Source organism: Eurytemora carolleeae, unplaced genomic scaffold (assembly GCF_000591075.1).
Source record: "Eurytemora carolleeae unplaced genomic scaffold, Eaff_2.0 scaffold936, whole genome shotgun sequence".
Classification (NCBI taxonomy): domain Eukaryota; kingdom Metazoa; phylum Arthropoda; class Copepoda; order Calanoida; family Temoridae; genus Eurytemora; species Eurytemora carolleeae.
The window spans coordinates 88,422-101,339 of record NW_019396935.1 but is presented as its reverse complement, the minus strand read 5'-3'; the positions used below and the strand labels follow the sequence as shown (position 1 = coordinate 101,339).

Sequence of the window (12,918 nt, the reverse complement as noted above, 5' to 3'; positions counted from 1 at the left end):
TATATTTTAATAAAATTAATTTCACAGTAAAAATACCTGAGTTTACCATTTTTTCATAGAGATAAACAGCAAAAGTCTTTAACATCTAATACAGTATGGGGACTGATTTAACTGATTCTGCATGAAACCTTAATAGCTGGATAGTTAGCTAAGGCTGATTTAGTTTCTCTGACAGAAGATGCATCTATATAAACTTTGCTTGTCTGGGTGTCTGTTTGTTTGTTTGTCACCGATATACGTCAAAACGGCTGAACCGATCGGGCCCAAATTTTGTGCGGAACCTCATATGACCCCAGGGAAGGTTTATTAACATTCCTGAAAAATAGTTGGAATTTAATTTTTTAAAATGCGCCAATTCTAAAAGAAAAATCAACCAGAAAATGTTTTTTTAATTTGACCGACTTTCAGAGCAACAGTTAAAAGCTAAAATTATTTACACGAATAGGGCGTGAATCGCCCTTAAAGCCTGGATTCTTTATAAACACTAGCTTGGGAACCCAGCATTGCCGAGGTTACTAATAGTTATTCCCGCCGTTTACCCGCGCTTGGTTGAATTATTTCGGGCGGAAATATTTCATTTGAAACCAACCAACTAAGTAAAGTTGTACTCTGATCAATGATAAGCTTTCCTTCAATCATTTAATAATAGAACTGGACGATACTTAAAACGTATAGCAGTTTATTGATCAGTAATTGTTAATTGTTAATTAATATTTTTATTTTTTTAAGTTCAAAAATTGGTTCTTTACTCGAATCATATTATTATCTTTTAGAAGGCGAAGTGACCCCCAAAAAAATCGCAAACCCCATCATAGCAGAGCCTTTTGGTAACTTAAATATAAAATTAGTGTTAGATTATTAATTTGTTAGTTTTAGATTTGAAAGAAAGAATATCATATCCGCTTTTGTACTCATACGAAAGTTTAAATGGTACCAGAGTACATCCTGAAATGGATGGACACTTATAAATTGCGTGGACCTTATTTTTTATGTTTATAATCGCTGAAGAGTTACCCTGCTCCATTGTGTCTAAAAGACCGATTCTCGGACGTAAACGTACCCAAAAACAACGCTCGTTCATCGTTCCGTTATTCACTACAGTTAACAGATAATTAATATTAAATTGTTTAAATCGTCGACGGCCGATCAAAGAAAGATTGAGGCCGCAACTAAATTTCTTTAGATTGATCCTGTCATGGGTATCTCTACTGACCTTTCCTTCCCAGAGCAATTATTTTAAGGAATTTATTAATTTCTAATTTCTCTTCCGATAAAAAAAATGTCAATTTGCTTATAAAATGATCGATCATGTATAAAATGATCGATCAAATATCAAATGATCGATCATATATCAATTGATCGATCCTATATTAAATGATCGATTATATATTAATTGATCGATCAACGAATAGTTTAATCATTTTATGAATAAATTGATTGACCAATAAATCAAATGATTCCTAGAATTATAAGTTATCAAAAAATTTATCAATTGATGGATCAATAAAAAATAGATTGATCAATGAACCGAGGAGGGTTGAACTAAGGATCCCAGAATCCCGGATTAAGATATAAAATGAAAACTGATGATTGGACACTAATTAATATTTATCTTTTCAGCTCTCTAGTCAGGACGGGAACATCCTAGTATACTCATGCCTGCTTAGCCAGTAGAGTCTTTTGCATCAGTTTGTAAAAACATGGTTTCAGCCAAGGTACTAATGCATGGAAAGTTAATTGCGGTTGTGTATACTCTGCGTACATATTGAAACCAGTTCTCGCGAGGGCGGAATTTGTAAACAAGAATAGATGCATCAGTGTTCGTTTAGTATCCGAGGAGGTTAAAAGCATTAAATTTTGATAATTTTGATAATTCACATAATAGTTTCGTTTGACCAGAATATTTCATTGATTTTTTATGTGAAAGATGGATCCCATGTCAGGCTTCGACATCCGTCTTGTGTTTACATTACCGCCTAGAGACAGCACACTGCAGTAAAAAAATGCGTACACCTCTGAAATAACCTTCCTTGCATTAAAACCTTGGTTTCAGCGCTCTTGACAGTTATCCAGAACCAAAACATGCAAATATTTAAATCTCTGTATTTATATTATGATTTAATAATATGTTAATAGAGAATCAGAAATACGAATTGAGCCTTTGCCTCAAAAATTGATTTTCTAATTCCTTTATACTTTGCAAACCAATGTTGTACACCTTTGATATTTCAATTTTTAAAGTCAGTTAGATTGTCTGATTTAAGTTTAAATTATAGTTAAAGCATAAGGCTGCAAAGATAAAGGGATACGAAAATTTGAGTTTGGGACAAAAAATCAGTTTCTTTAAGAATAAAAAAAAAGTAAGTTTAACCCTATCCCAGCTGGGGTACTTGAAAACCAGGATATGCTGGGGGGGGTCCAATTTGACCCCGCCCCCTCTAAATCCCATGTTTTATGTCCAAATATGACAAATGATACATCATTAGAAAGCTCTTGTGCTCTACTTTTAGAATCTGCAAAAAATTTGCTAATTTGCAAAATTTGAATTTTTTATCGCAAAATTTGTCCAAAAAATAAAAAATTATACATTTTTGAAAAGCCCTTAACCATGTCATTTTAAATATGCAAAAAATTTTGCAAAATTTTAAATAACCTGATTTTTAATCAAGAAATACTAAAAATGTGCAAATTTCCTTTGACCGGTTGTTTGCAAAACATTTGCAATTTTTTTTCGCAAAACTTGTGCAATCCGTTTCCTTATGTCATAGGCTTTCCAAAGAGCTAAATTTTATCAAAATCTGACAAGTGAAAGTGGGTCAAAACAAAGATTTAGTTTGTTACAGGCAAAACAGTCATTCAGGCAGTGTGCCTGTGGACTCAGGCAGTTAGTATTAAAGCCCGGTTTTAGACCTAAAGGGAGGGCTTTGGGTATGTAAGAAAAGTCTGAAAATTTCAACAGCCCCCGACCAATACTTTTTGGGTTATGTAAAAAAAACTACAGATGGGGGGTCAAATTGACCCCCCCCCCCAGCAGCAATAGGGTTAAAAATGTATGTTTTAAAAATTTGTTTATTCCACCATGCAAAATTTTAGTTCCACAGTCAGGACATAGATCCGCAGACAGGACATAGATCCACAGACAGGACATAGTTCCGCAGACAGGACAAAGTTCCGCAGACAGGACATAGTTCCGCAGACAGGACATAGATCCACAGACAGGACATAGTTCCGTAGTCAGGACATAGATCCGCAGACAGGACAAAGTTCCGCAGACAGGACATAGTTCCGCAGACAGGACATAGATCCACAGACAGGACATAGTTCCGCAGTCAGGACATAGATCCGCAGACAGGATATAGTTCCACAGACAGGATATAGTTCCGCAGACAGGACATAAATCCACAGACAGGACATTGTTCCGCAGACAGGACATAGATCCACAGACGTACAGGACATAGTTCCGCAGTCAGGACATAGATCCGCAGACAGGAAATAGTTCCACAGACAGGACAGAGCTCCGCAGACAGGACATAGATCCACAGACAGGACATTGTTCCGCAGACAGGACATAGATCCACAGACAGGACATAGTTCCGCAGTCAGGACATAGATCCGCAGACAGGAAATAGATCCGCAGACAAGACATAGTTCCGCAGAGCCTTGGACTTTGTGTCTCTATCTTGCTTTTACTTTTTATATCCTGAGAAACGTAGATTTGAAACCTACATATATAAGAACTTGGTTCAGGATTAGTTTTAAAGAAGCAATTGACATAATTCTCAGAAATTTTACCGTTAAAGCTTCCAACTTTCTTGATCATATTGAATATTTCAAATTATCTTTTACAAACCATTTGGGGGTTCTTTGTTAAAATAATAATACTAGAACAAAAACAAACTTATAAAGATTACAATTTCTAAATGTCTTTCTAAATCTTTGCTTCAGCCACTCAAGCTGAAAGCCGGAAATTCTAGAATGCTTAACAGACGGAAATTCTAGAATGCTCAACAGACGGAAATTCTTGAATGCTTAACAGACAGAAATTCTAGAATGTTTAACAGACGGGGAAACAAAAAATACTCCACCGCTATTTACCGGCATTACTGGAGCAGGAGCAGGATACTCATGCTTTGTAGTAGTTTCAGAGCAATTACCTTAGATTTTTAAATCTTTTATTTTGTTTAAATTCATTCACAAAAACTTGAGTTTCATTTTCAAATTCTTCTGCAAATATAACTGTTCACAGTTGTCAAATATTCGCCAGTTTTGTTCGTTGCTTTTGCTTACAAAATTTGAAATAAAAAAGAATATTGTTAAAGGATGAAAATGGACAGGTAACTTAAATCTCGTATGTCCAAAGGTTACTTAAGTCTTATCCTTAAATATAGTCTTTTAATGACTTATTTAATGATTTTGCAAAGAAAAATACAAGTTTTCAGTTGCAGAGAATCGTGAATTCTGTACAGTCGTCTCTGAAAGCTCATTCTGTGTGGATCACCCTTATTTCAGCCAAAAAAAGTAATTTTTGGAGTATGCCAATTTTTACTTTTTTATCATTCACCGTTCTTTTTATGATAAAAATAAGCTGACGCTGCTTGAAGATTCAGGAGAATATCGACCCTTGCATTAGCGTCATGCACTTAGTTTGAGACACAGTCTTTTAGAAGACTTAGCAAGTCAATGTATCATACGTAGCACAGCTCAATCGTATTACGTAGCACAGCTCAATCGTATTACGTAGCACAGCTCAATCGTATTACGTAGCACAGCTCAATCGTATTACGTAGCACAGCTCAATCGAGTTTAGTATTGTTGAAAAATGTTAACTCTGTCACCATTGGGGGTGAGAGGTGTTTTTAACCACTCCCCTTGTGTTTTTTTTCTAAATAACTTAAAAACGGTTTACGTTAAAACTTTTCACTTTTCAACATCATAGTTGTGAACAAAGGAGTTGAGTTTTTGCCACAACGTCTGATTATCTAATCTCTATGTCTTTGTAACTCAATGTCGTGGCCTTAGGTATTTCAAACTATTAATACTTATAGATAAAATAATCAAAGTTTGAAATATCAAAGGTTTGCATCAAAAGATTGCAAAGATATTGGAATCAGAAGATTTTAGTTTGTGGTAAAAACTAAATTCCTTTTACCCAATATTTTTTATGCATAGGTTAGGGTGGATGACGGTCAAACGACGGGTCAAAAAATCAGAAATGCTTAATAACTTTTTACTAATCAATCTACAGGGTTAATATATATTTATATATTTGAAAAGCCCTTGAAAAATAGATGTAAAAACATGTGTCACATGTTAATATTTGTCAAAAGAAAAAATATTTTATTTATGAACATTTTTCCAACGAACTTTTTAAACTTTTTTTAAATCCTCCCTTGCACCCTAACCATTAAAGTTTTTTTTTTATGAGCAGGCCTTATATTAGAAAAAATAACCCAATCGGGATAGGATCATGGGATTAGCAATAATTTGTAAAAAAAAAACTTTAGAATTTAACGAGAATTGAATTCTATATTTATGAAAGTGAACAACTAAATAATACAGTTAAACAAAATAGGCGTTACAATTTTTCCCGCATTTTTCAGAATCCAAGATGGACGCTATCAAGAAGAAGATGGTTTCTCTGTCGACAGAGACAGATACAGCGACAGCCAGGGCAAACAAATTCGACGATGAAGCTCTGGCGGCGTCCAAGTATGACCAATCTTTATTATGTTTTAGAACCCTATATCAGACTAATTCGGTAATTTTCAATCGAAACATATTATTTTGATAGAATTGGCTATTGCACTCGGTTAGCAAAGCTTAGGATGCATTTGTCAGTTTTTGTCATTTTGATTTAAATTTGGACTAGTTTTTCATCATAATTTCAAAATTATTAATAATGCGCAATCAATTCATGCTTCTATCTATCTATGTATCTATCTATCTATCTATATCTTTCTATCTATCTATATATCTATCTACCTATCATCTATCTATCCATCTCTACCCATGACAGATTTTATGATCTAAATGATAACATTTTAATGTACAGGGAAGCAGACCGGATAGAGGATCAACTCAAGAATATTCTTAAAAAGATTGCTGCTCAGGTTAGCTTATATATATCTAGATATTATATAAATATATCTAGATATATCTGGATATATCTAGATATTTCTAGATATCTAGATATATATATATATATTTATCTAAATATAACTATATATATCCAGATATATCTAGCTATATCTAGAGATATCTAGATATATTTGGATATATCTAGATATCTAGATATATCTAGATATCTAGACGTCGGTTTAAATATTTTAATTTATCTAGTTGCATACACTTAAATTCATTCATCTTGATCGTCCTCACGTAGTTTTATGTCAATAAGAGTAGAAATCATGTCAATCTTAAGCATTCATATTGGAACTCGAGCATGATAAATTAATATTTTTATCTAAATATTACTCAGGAATCTCAATTTGATGTTGTTACTGAGGACCTATTCAATGCTTCTATTAAACTGGAAGAAAAAGAAAAGGTTAGAAATATTATCTAAAAAGACTTAAAAACTTAATCTGATATTATTTGAAAACACTGATCAAAAATATGGAAGATAATGTCGATATTCTGTCTTGAATTGTCTTACATTTTAATAATTTTTTAAATATTTTTAAATCCAAGCTTTCAAGGGTACGTAACCAGACCAGCCACACTTTTTATCTTTGAGTTTGATTAGGTTTATTTTTTTATTTTTGGAGCGAGTTGATTTGTTTTTCCATATGCTCAGGTTGCGGCGAATGCTGAGGCGGATGTAGGTGCACTCTCAAGGCGAATATTCCTGATGGAAGATGAGGCGGATAAACGAGAAAATAGGCTGGCAACTGCTATAAGGTAGGTCGGATTTACAAATTTAGAAAATTGCATCAACTATTGAGACCGGACAGACTTGGAAGGGTCGCCAGACGTTTGACCTTACAATTGTAGTTGTAACCCTGGATTAAAGATTTCAAATCTACATAACTATTTTTCCATATTTGGAAAAGCATGGTCAAAACATTTTTAAAAAGTACAATTTATCATGTTTTGTAAAAACTAGTTTCGTAATACATGATTCATTTTAAACCAAAAAAAGACAAAATTCGAATTTTGCAATAATTAATATTTTTGTAATTCTTTAGAAACTTAAGTTAAAATTGCAAATTTTTAAGAAGGAGGGGGGGGGGGGACTAAATCAGATTTTTTTTTTTTTTTTTTTTTTAGTGATCTTCTCCGTGCTTCAATACGGGCTGATGAACAAATTAAACTCAAGAATCAATTAGAGTTGGTAAACGAAACAAATAATAGATATAAAACAAGAAGCAAAACATTTATCAAAAGTAATAAAAAATTAACTAAAATTTAACAAGAAACAAACTGCAATTTAGAAAAACATGAAGTAAAAAACAGAAAATAAAACGAGAACTGTTTTTGTAAAAAAAAATAAGATGCCGTTTTTCTTTCAATCAAATTTAATTTAATTCAATTATAAAAGCACTTCTTAAAATTGTCCATAAACATTTTTCGAGACAATTGTAAATTACAGAATCCCGGAAAATAGTTTTCAAGTTAAAGCAAAACAAAGAGAATATATATATTATCTAGGATATACCTACTAATGAAGAGGATATTGTATATATTATCTAGGATATATCCACTAATGAAGAGGATATTGTATATATATTATATAGGATATATCCACTAATGAAGAGGATATTGTATATATATTATCTAGGATATATCCACAAATGAAGAGGATATCGATGAACTAGAAAATCAGCTGAAAGAAGCAAGATTTATCCTGGCAGAATCAGGAAGACAATAAAACCAATAAAAATAAAATTTACTTTTTCAAAAATAGTTTTCTTTCAAAATCTGTGTTCGATCATGTTTTATTGTCTCATCTGTGTAGAGAGGAAGGTAATTATTTTTTTTCTCTTATTTTTTTGCCAAATAAAATTATCAGGAATTAAGATGGTTAAAGGGACTGTTTGCGTATTTGCAAAATAAAATTATCTGAAATTTAGATAGTTAAAGGGAATGTTTAACATATTTGCAAAATAAAATTATCTGAAATTTAGATGGTTAAAGGGGCTGTTTAGCGTATTTGCAAAATAAAATTATCTAGAATTTAGATGGTTAAAGGGACTGTTTAACATATTTGCAAAATAAAATTATCTAGAATTTAGATGGTTAAAGGGACTGTTTAGCGTATTTGCAAAATAAAATTATCTGGAATTCAGATAGTTAAAGGGACTGTTTAGCGTATTAGCAAAATAAAATTATCTGGAATTTAGATGGTTAAAGGGAATGTTTAACATATTTGCAAAATAAAATTATCAAGAATTTAGATGGTTAAAGGGGTTAGCGTATTTGCAAAATTAAATTATCAAGAATTTAGGTGGTTAATTGGACTGTTTAGCGTATTTGCAAAATGAAATTATCAAGAATTTAGATGGTTAAAGGGCCTGTTCAGCATATTTGCAAAATGAAATTATCAAGAATTTAGATGGTTAAAGGGCCTGTTTAGCATATTTGCAATATAAAATTATCAAGAATTTAGATGGTTAAAGGGAATGTTTAACATATTTGCAAAATAAAATTATCTGGAATTCAGATGGTTAAAGGGACTGTTTAGCGTATTTGCAAAATAAAATTATCAGGAATTTAGATGGTTAAAGGGCCTGTTTAGCGTATTTGCAAAATAAAATTATCAGGAATTAAGATGGTTAAAGTAACTGTTTAGCGTATTTGCAAAATTAAATTATCAAGAATTTAGATGGTTAAAGGGACTGTTTAGCGTATTTGCAAAATAAAATGATCAGGAATTTAGATGGTTAAAGGGACTGTTTAGCGTATTTGCAAAATAATATTATCTGGAATTAAGATGGTTAATTGGACTGTTTAGCATATTTGCAAAATTAAATTATCAAGAATTTAGATGGTTAATTGGACTGTTTAGCGTATTTGCAAAATTAAATTATCAAGAATTTAGGTGGTTAATTGGACTGTTTAGCGTATTTGCAAAATAAAATTATCTGGAATTCAGATGGTTAAAGGGACTGTTCAGCGTATTTGCAAAATAAAATTATCAAGGGTTTAGATGGTTAATTGGACTGTTTAACATATTTGCAAAATTAAATTATCAAGGGTTTAGATGGTTATTTGGACTGTTTAACATATTTGCAAAATTAAATTATCAAGGGTTTAGATGGTTAATTGGACTGTTTAGCATATTTGCAAAATGAAATTATCAAGAGTTTAGATGGTTAAAGGGACTGTTGAGTGGTAACGACTCCATTCCTTAATAAAAAATGTCATATTTGATCAGCCTTGGTTACAAAATATACTGTTTTGAAAAGTATTTTTGACGCACTTTGCCGTTTTTCTTCTCTCCTCCTGTTTATATTTGAGCCAATTTTTTAATAAATAATGAATTGATATTCTGGAATCTTTCTATTTTTATGTTTACGCTGGGATATCAAGTTCAGTTGATATGACTAAGGTTTAGCCTCTAATTGTCTCTTGTTGTGTAGTATGAGGACATAAGCCGGAAACATACCAATCTTGAAACTGATATTGTTGTTTAGTATGAGGACATAAGCCAGAAACATACCAATCCTGAACTGATCTTGTTGTTTAGTATGAGGACATAAGCCGGAAACATACCAATCTTGAAACTGATCTTGTTGTTTATTATGAGGACATAAGCCGGAAACATACCAATCTTGAAACTGAAAATGCGCGAGCTACCGAACGGGCTGACAATGAAGAAAAAAAGATTTCAGAGCTTGAAGAAGAATTGAAGGTATTTAAAATTGGAAGACGATTTGGATTGAAAAAAAAAATACTGCAATCTACTGTTAATTGTTTGACGATTTGACCATTTTAATAGCCCTGAAAATGAATATTCTAAAGCATTAAAATGTTTACTTAGAGCCTCTGTATTTAAAGGAACTGTAAAGATAAAATCAATGAGGGTGTAGGCAAAAGCATAGTAATTTTAGGTGCTGATCTCGACCAATAATAGTTCTATTTGTCCCTGTCTTGAGAAATTGACGGAGCCACATGACCAGATACTGACTGCCATTGGTAGAATTTCTGGCCATTATATTCAAGTTATAATAGGAGAGTCCTTAAAATTTCTAGGCACTTCTGGGTTATTGTTTGTCACGATGAACTCCTAAAATTTTTAGGCTTTAACCTGTATCCCCTTTTATGTTAACTTAACAGTCTCTTTAAGGAGTAATTGGCAAAATTCTTATCGATTTTGTTGTCTGCATCTGGAACCTGCGCATAATCAGTGTACTTAGATCTTACCAGGATAGATTTGCTGCATAAAATGTACTAGATCAACTCTACACGGGTAGCCTGACTGGAGAAGGACAACGGACCGCATAATTACAGTGCATGTTGTACCGGCATGGACCATGCATAAACAGTGCATGTTGTACCGGCATGGACCATGCATAAACAGTGCATGTTGTACCAGCATGGACCATGCATATACACTACAGTGCATGTTGTACCCGCATGGACCATGAATAAACAGTGCTTGTTATAGTACCGGCATGGACCATGCAACTTTTAGCCTGGGTTGTCCAGTCAAGCGTAATCGTAACATATTTACCTGATTTTTGGAACCAGTACGTGTTATGCAGATACTGTCTAGATCTGTGTTAAATAGGTGTTTTTTGAATATCATGCACATATTCTTTACCTTCTTGTAGGTAGTTGGAAATAACCTGCAGCAGCTGGAGGTGAGCGAGGAGAAAGCTATGGCTAGGGAGGAGGCTTATCAGAAGCAAATCAGAGAACTCATGAATAGGTTAGTATAAAACTGTTTTAACAGAAGCAGAACCCTATATCTCAGAGTATCTTCATGTATTGTTCTTCTATCTAACTTTGTAGTTGGGGAAGGAGTAAGGACTAAAGATCGAGATTTTGTGATCTATAAAATATGTATTTATATTTTTGTATTTATGTCAATCAATAAATTATAATTATTTAATCTAGATTGAAGATTGCAGAAACACAAGCAGAAAACTCAGAAATGAATATACAGCGTCTAAATATAAGGTACCGAGACTAATTATAAGAATAGTCATTAAATATAGATAAAAATAATAGCCTGACAGAAACTTAAAGAGTGTTTTTCAATTAAATTTAAAATTGATTATATCATCTCATAATATTTCATTTAAATATGATGCACTTTGAACGACAACTTTTCGTTTCAGGGATTTCGCCAAAAAATTGTCGTTTAATGGGCGTCAAACCTTATAGAAATCAAACGTATAGAAACATGGGGTATTTTCCGGGAGAACATTTTTTATCTTTTTGAGAAATTAAATAATCAGTGTAAAGTAGATGTAATTTTCATAAAATTCTTTTATTTAAATGGTAAAACGGAATTTTATGAAATCATATTCGCTTTACTGGAGAACTTTTTTATACTTTTGAGAACTTTTTTTTTCTAAAAATAAAACTGTAAATAGCATTTTTATAAAATATTTTTTTAAATAGTAACATGCAAATTTATGTATAACCATATAATCATTCATTCATGTTGTCAGTACATAATAAAATCTGGGGGACCTTAAACACAATAGAGAGCAGTACAAATGTACATATTAAAATATTTGCTCATTTAATGTCTGGGGTATGTTAAAAAATGGAAATTATCAAAATGATAATGATAAGCTTTTACAAAAACGTTTAATTCTCGTAAATATAAAAAATGTTCTCCCGGAAAATACCCCATGTTGCTCTACGTAGCTGTTTCTATACGTTGGATTTCTAGAAGGTTTGACTTCGTTTAAAGTATGAATTCTATAAAAAATCATATACTTAACAAATAAAAGTAGAATTAGTAGCGATTAGTATCGAGTTCAATTCGATATCTCTCTGTAACCCCTTTCATTTTTCGCGAACACTCCCTTTAATCAATTCCCCATTTAAAAGGTTGCATGCAAGATTCACAACGGTACCCTCTAAACTCTGAGAAAAGAGAATGAATTTTTTTTTAAACCGCAAAAGAAAGACAATCAACTTAACAGACATATTTTTCCTAGAATTGATCAGATCGAAGATGACATGATCCATGAGAAGCTGAAGATCAAGGCTATTTCTGATGATCTTGATGGTACTTTCAGATCAATGACATCTGTTTAAAAATAATCAAACTTTTTAAAGTCAAATACATGGACTTTCAAAACATGAACATAAAGAAAATTTCCAAACCCACTTTGTTTAAGCAATTAAGATTTACACCATTTAATTAAACTTCTTCATTTACAATGTCCTATAAAACATAATACTTTGTTAAATTGATTTACAGTGAAACAAGAAAACACTGGAATAATCGTCTTTTTGCGATTTTGTGTTTTGTAACTTAAAAAGTTTAGAATTTATTCTTACAACTTGCATATTACAAAATCACAACTCGGGCAGCAGTAGTACATTTGAATTTTCAAGCCGGGTCATCCTTTCCGGTCCCAGTTTGTACTGTACCTAGCTCTCTGGACAGGACTAGCCGGTGCAACAAGGTTGACGCGGGGTCAGACTTTATGCTTCATATAGGTTGAATTTACTTTTACGAAAGAGTTAGGGGTGCGTAACAAGCTCCACCATTTTCCCAGGTTTTCTGGTTCTCGCTCTATGTGCACTAAATTAGTTTAAACTAAATGAGATATTGAATGTTTGCATTGTAAATATATAACTAAAATACACATATTTATCTAGACTTTTTATTTGTTGTGCATTAGGCAGTTATAGATCTTTTATTTTAACAAATATTTATTTTACCATAGTCGTGTAAATGGTTCAGAATTTTTATAACATAACACATGTGTTATCATTTCAATGTTGTAC

The 12,918-nt window shown here is 32.3% G+C and overlaps 1 protein-coding gene across 1 annotated transcript; it reads left to right on the top strand.

The window, feature by feature from the left end:
• Positions 1–5,604: 5,604 nt before the first annotated feature.
• On the top strand, positions 5,605–12,576 carry LOC111710294 (tropomyosin). Its single transcript, XM_023484349.1, has 11 exons — positions 5,605–5,709; positions 6,053–6,110; positions 6,479–6,547; positions 6,797–6,900; positions 7,270–7,333; positions 7,781–7,859; positions 7,958–7,965; positions 9,743–9,853; positions 10,776–10,873; positions 11,062–11,124; positions 12,120–12,576. Exons 1-11 carry the CDS (start codon positions 5,609–5,611, stop codon positions 12,217–12,219), a joined length of 855 nt encoding a protein of 284 aa, XP_023340117.1. The 5' UTR covers positions 5,605–5,608; the 3' UTR covers positions 12,220–12,576.
• The last annotated feature ends 342 nt before the right edge of the window (positions 12,577–12,918 follow it).

What these genes read in the sequence shown, in the direction of transcription:
- LOC111710294 (XM_023484349.1), top strand. Translation starts at nt 5,609, where the DNA reads ATGGACGCTATCAAGAAGAAGATGGTTTCTCTGTCGACAGAGACAGAT. An exon ending in GAAGCTCTGGCGGCGTCCAA is followed by an intron (nt 5,710 to 6,052) that starts GTATGACCAATC and finishes TTTAATGTACAG; the next exon opens with GGAAGCAGACCGGATAGAGG. An exon ending in TCAAGAATCAATTAGAGTTG is followed by an intron (nt 7,334 to 7,780) that starts GTAAACGAAACA and finishes TATATTATCTAG; the next exon opens with GATATATCCACAAATGAAGA.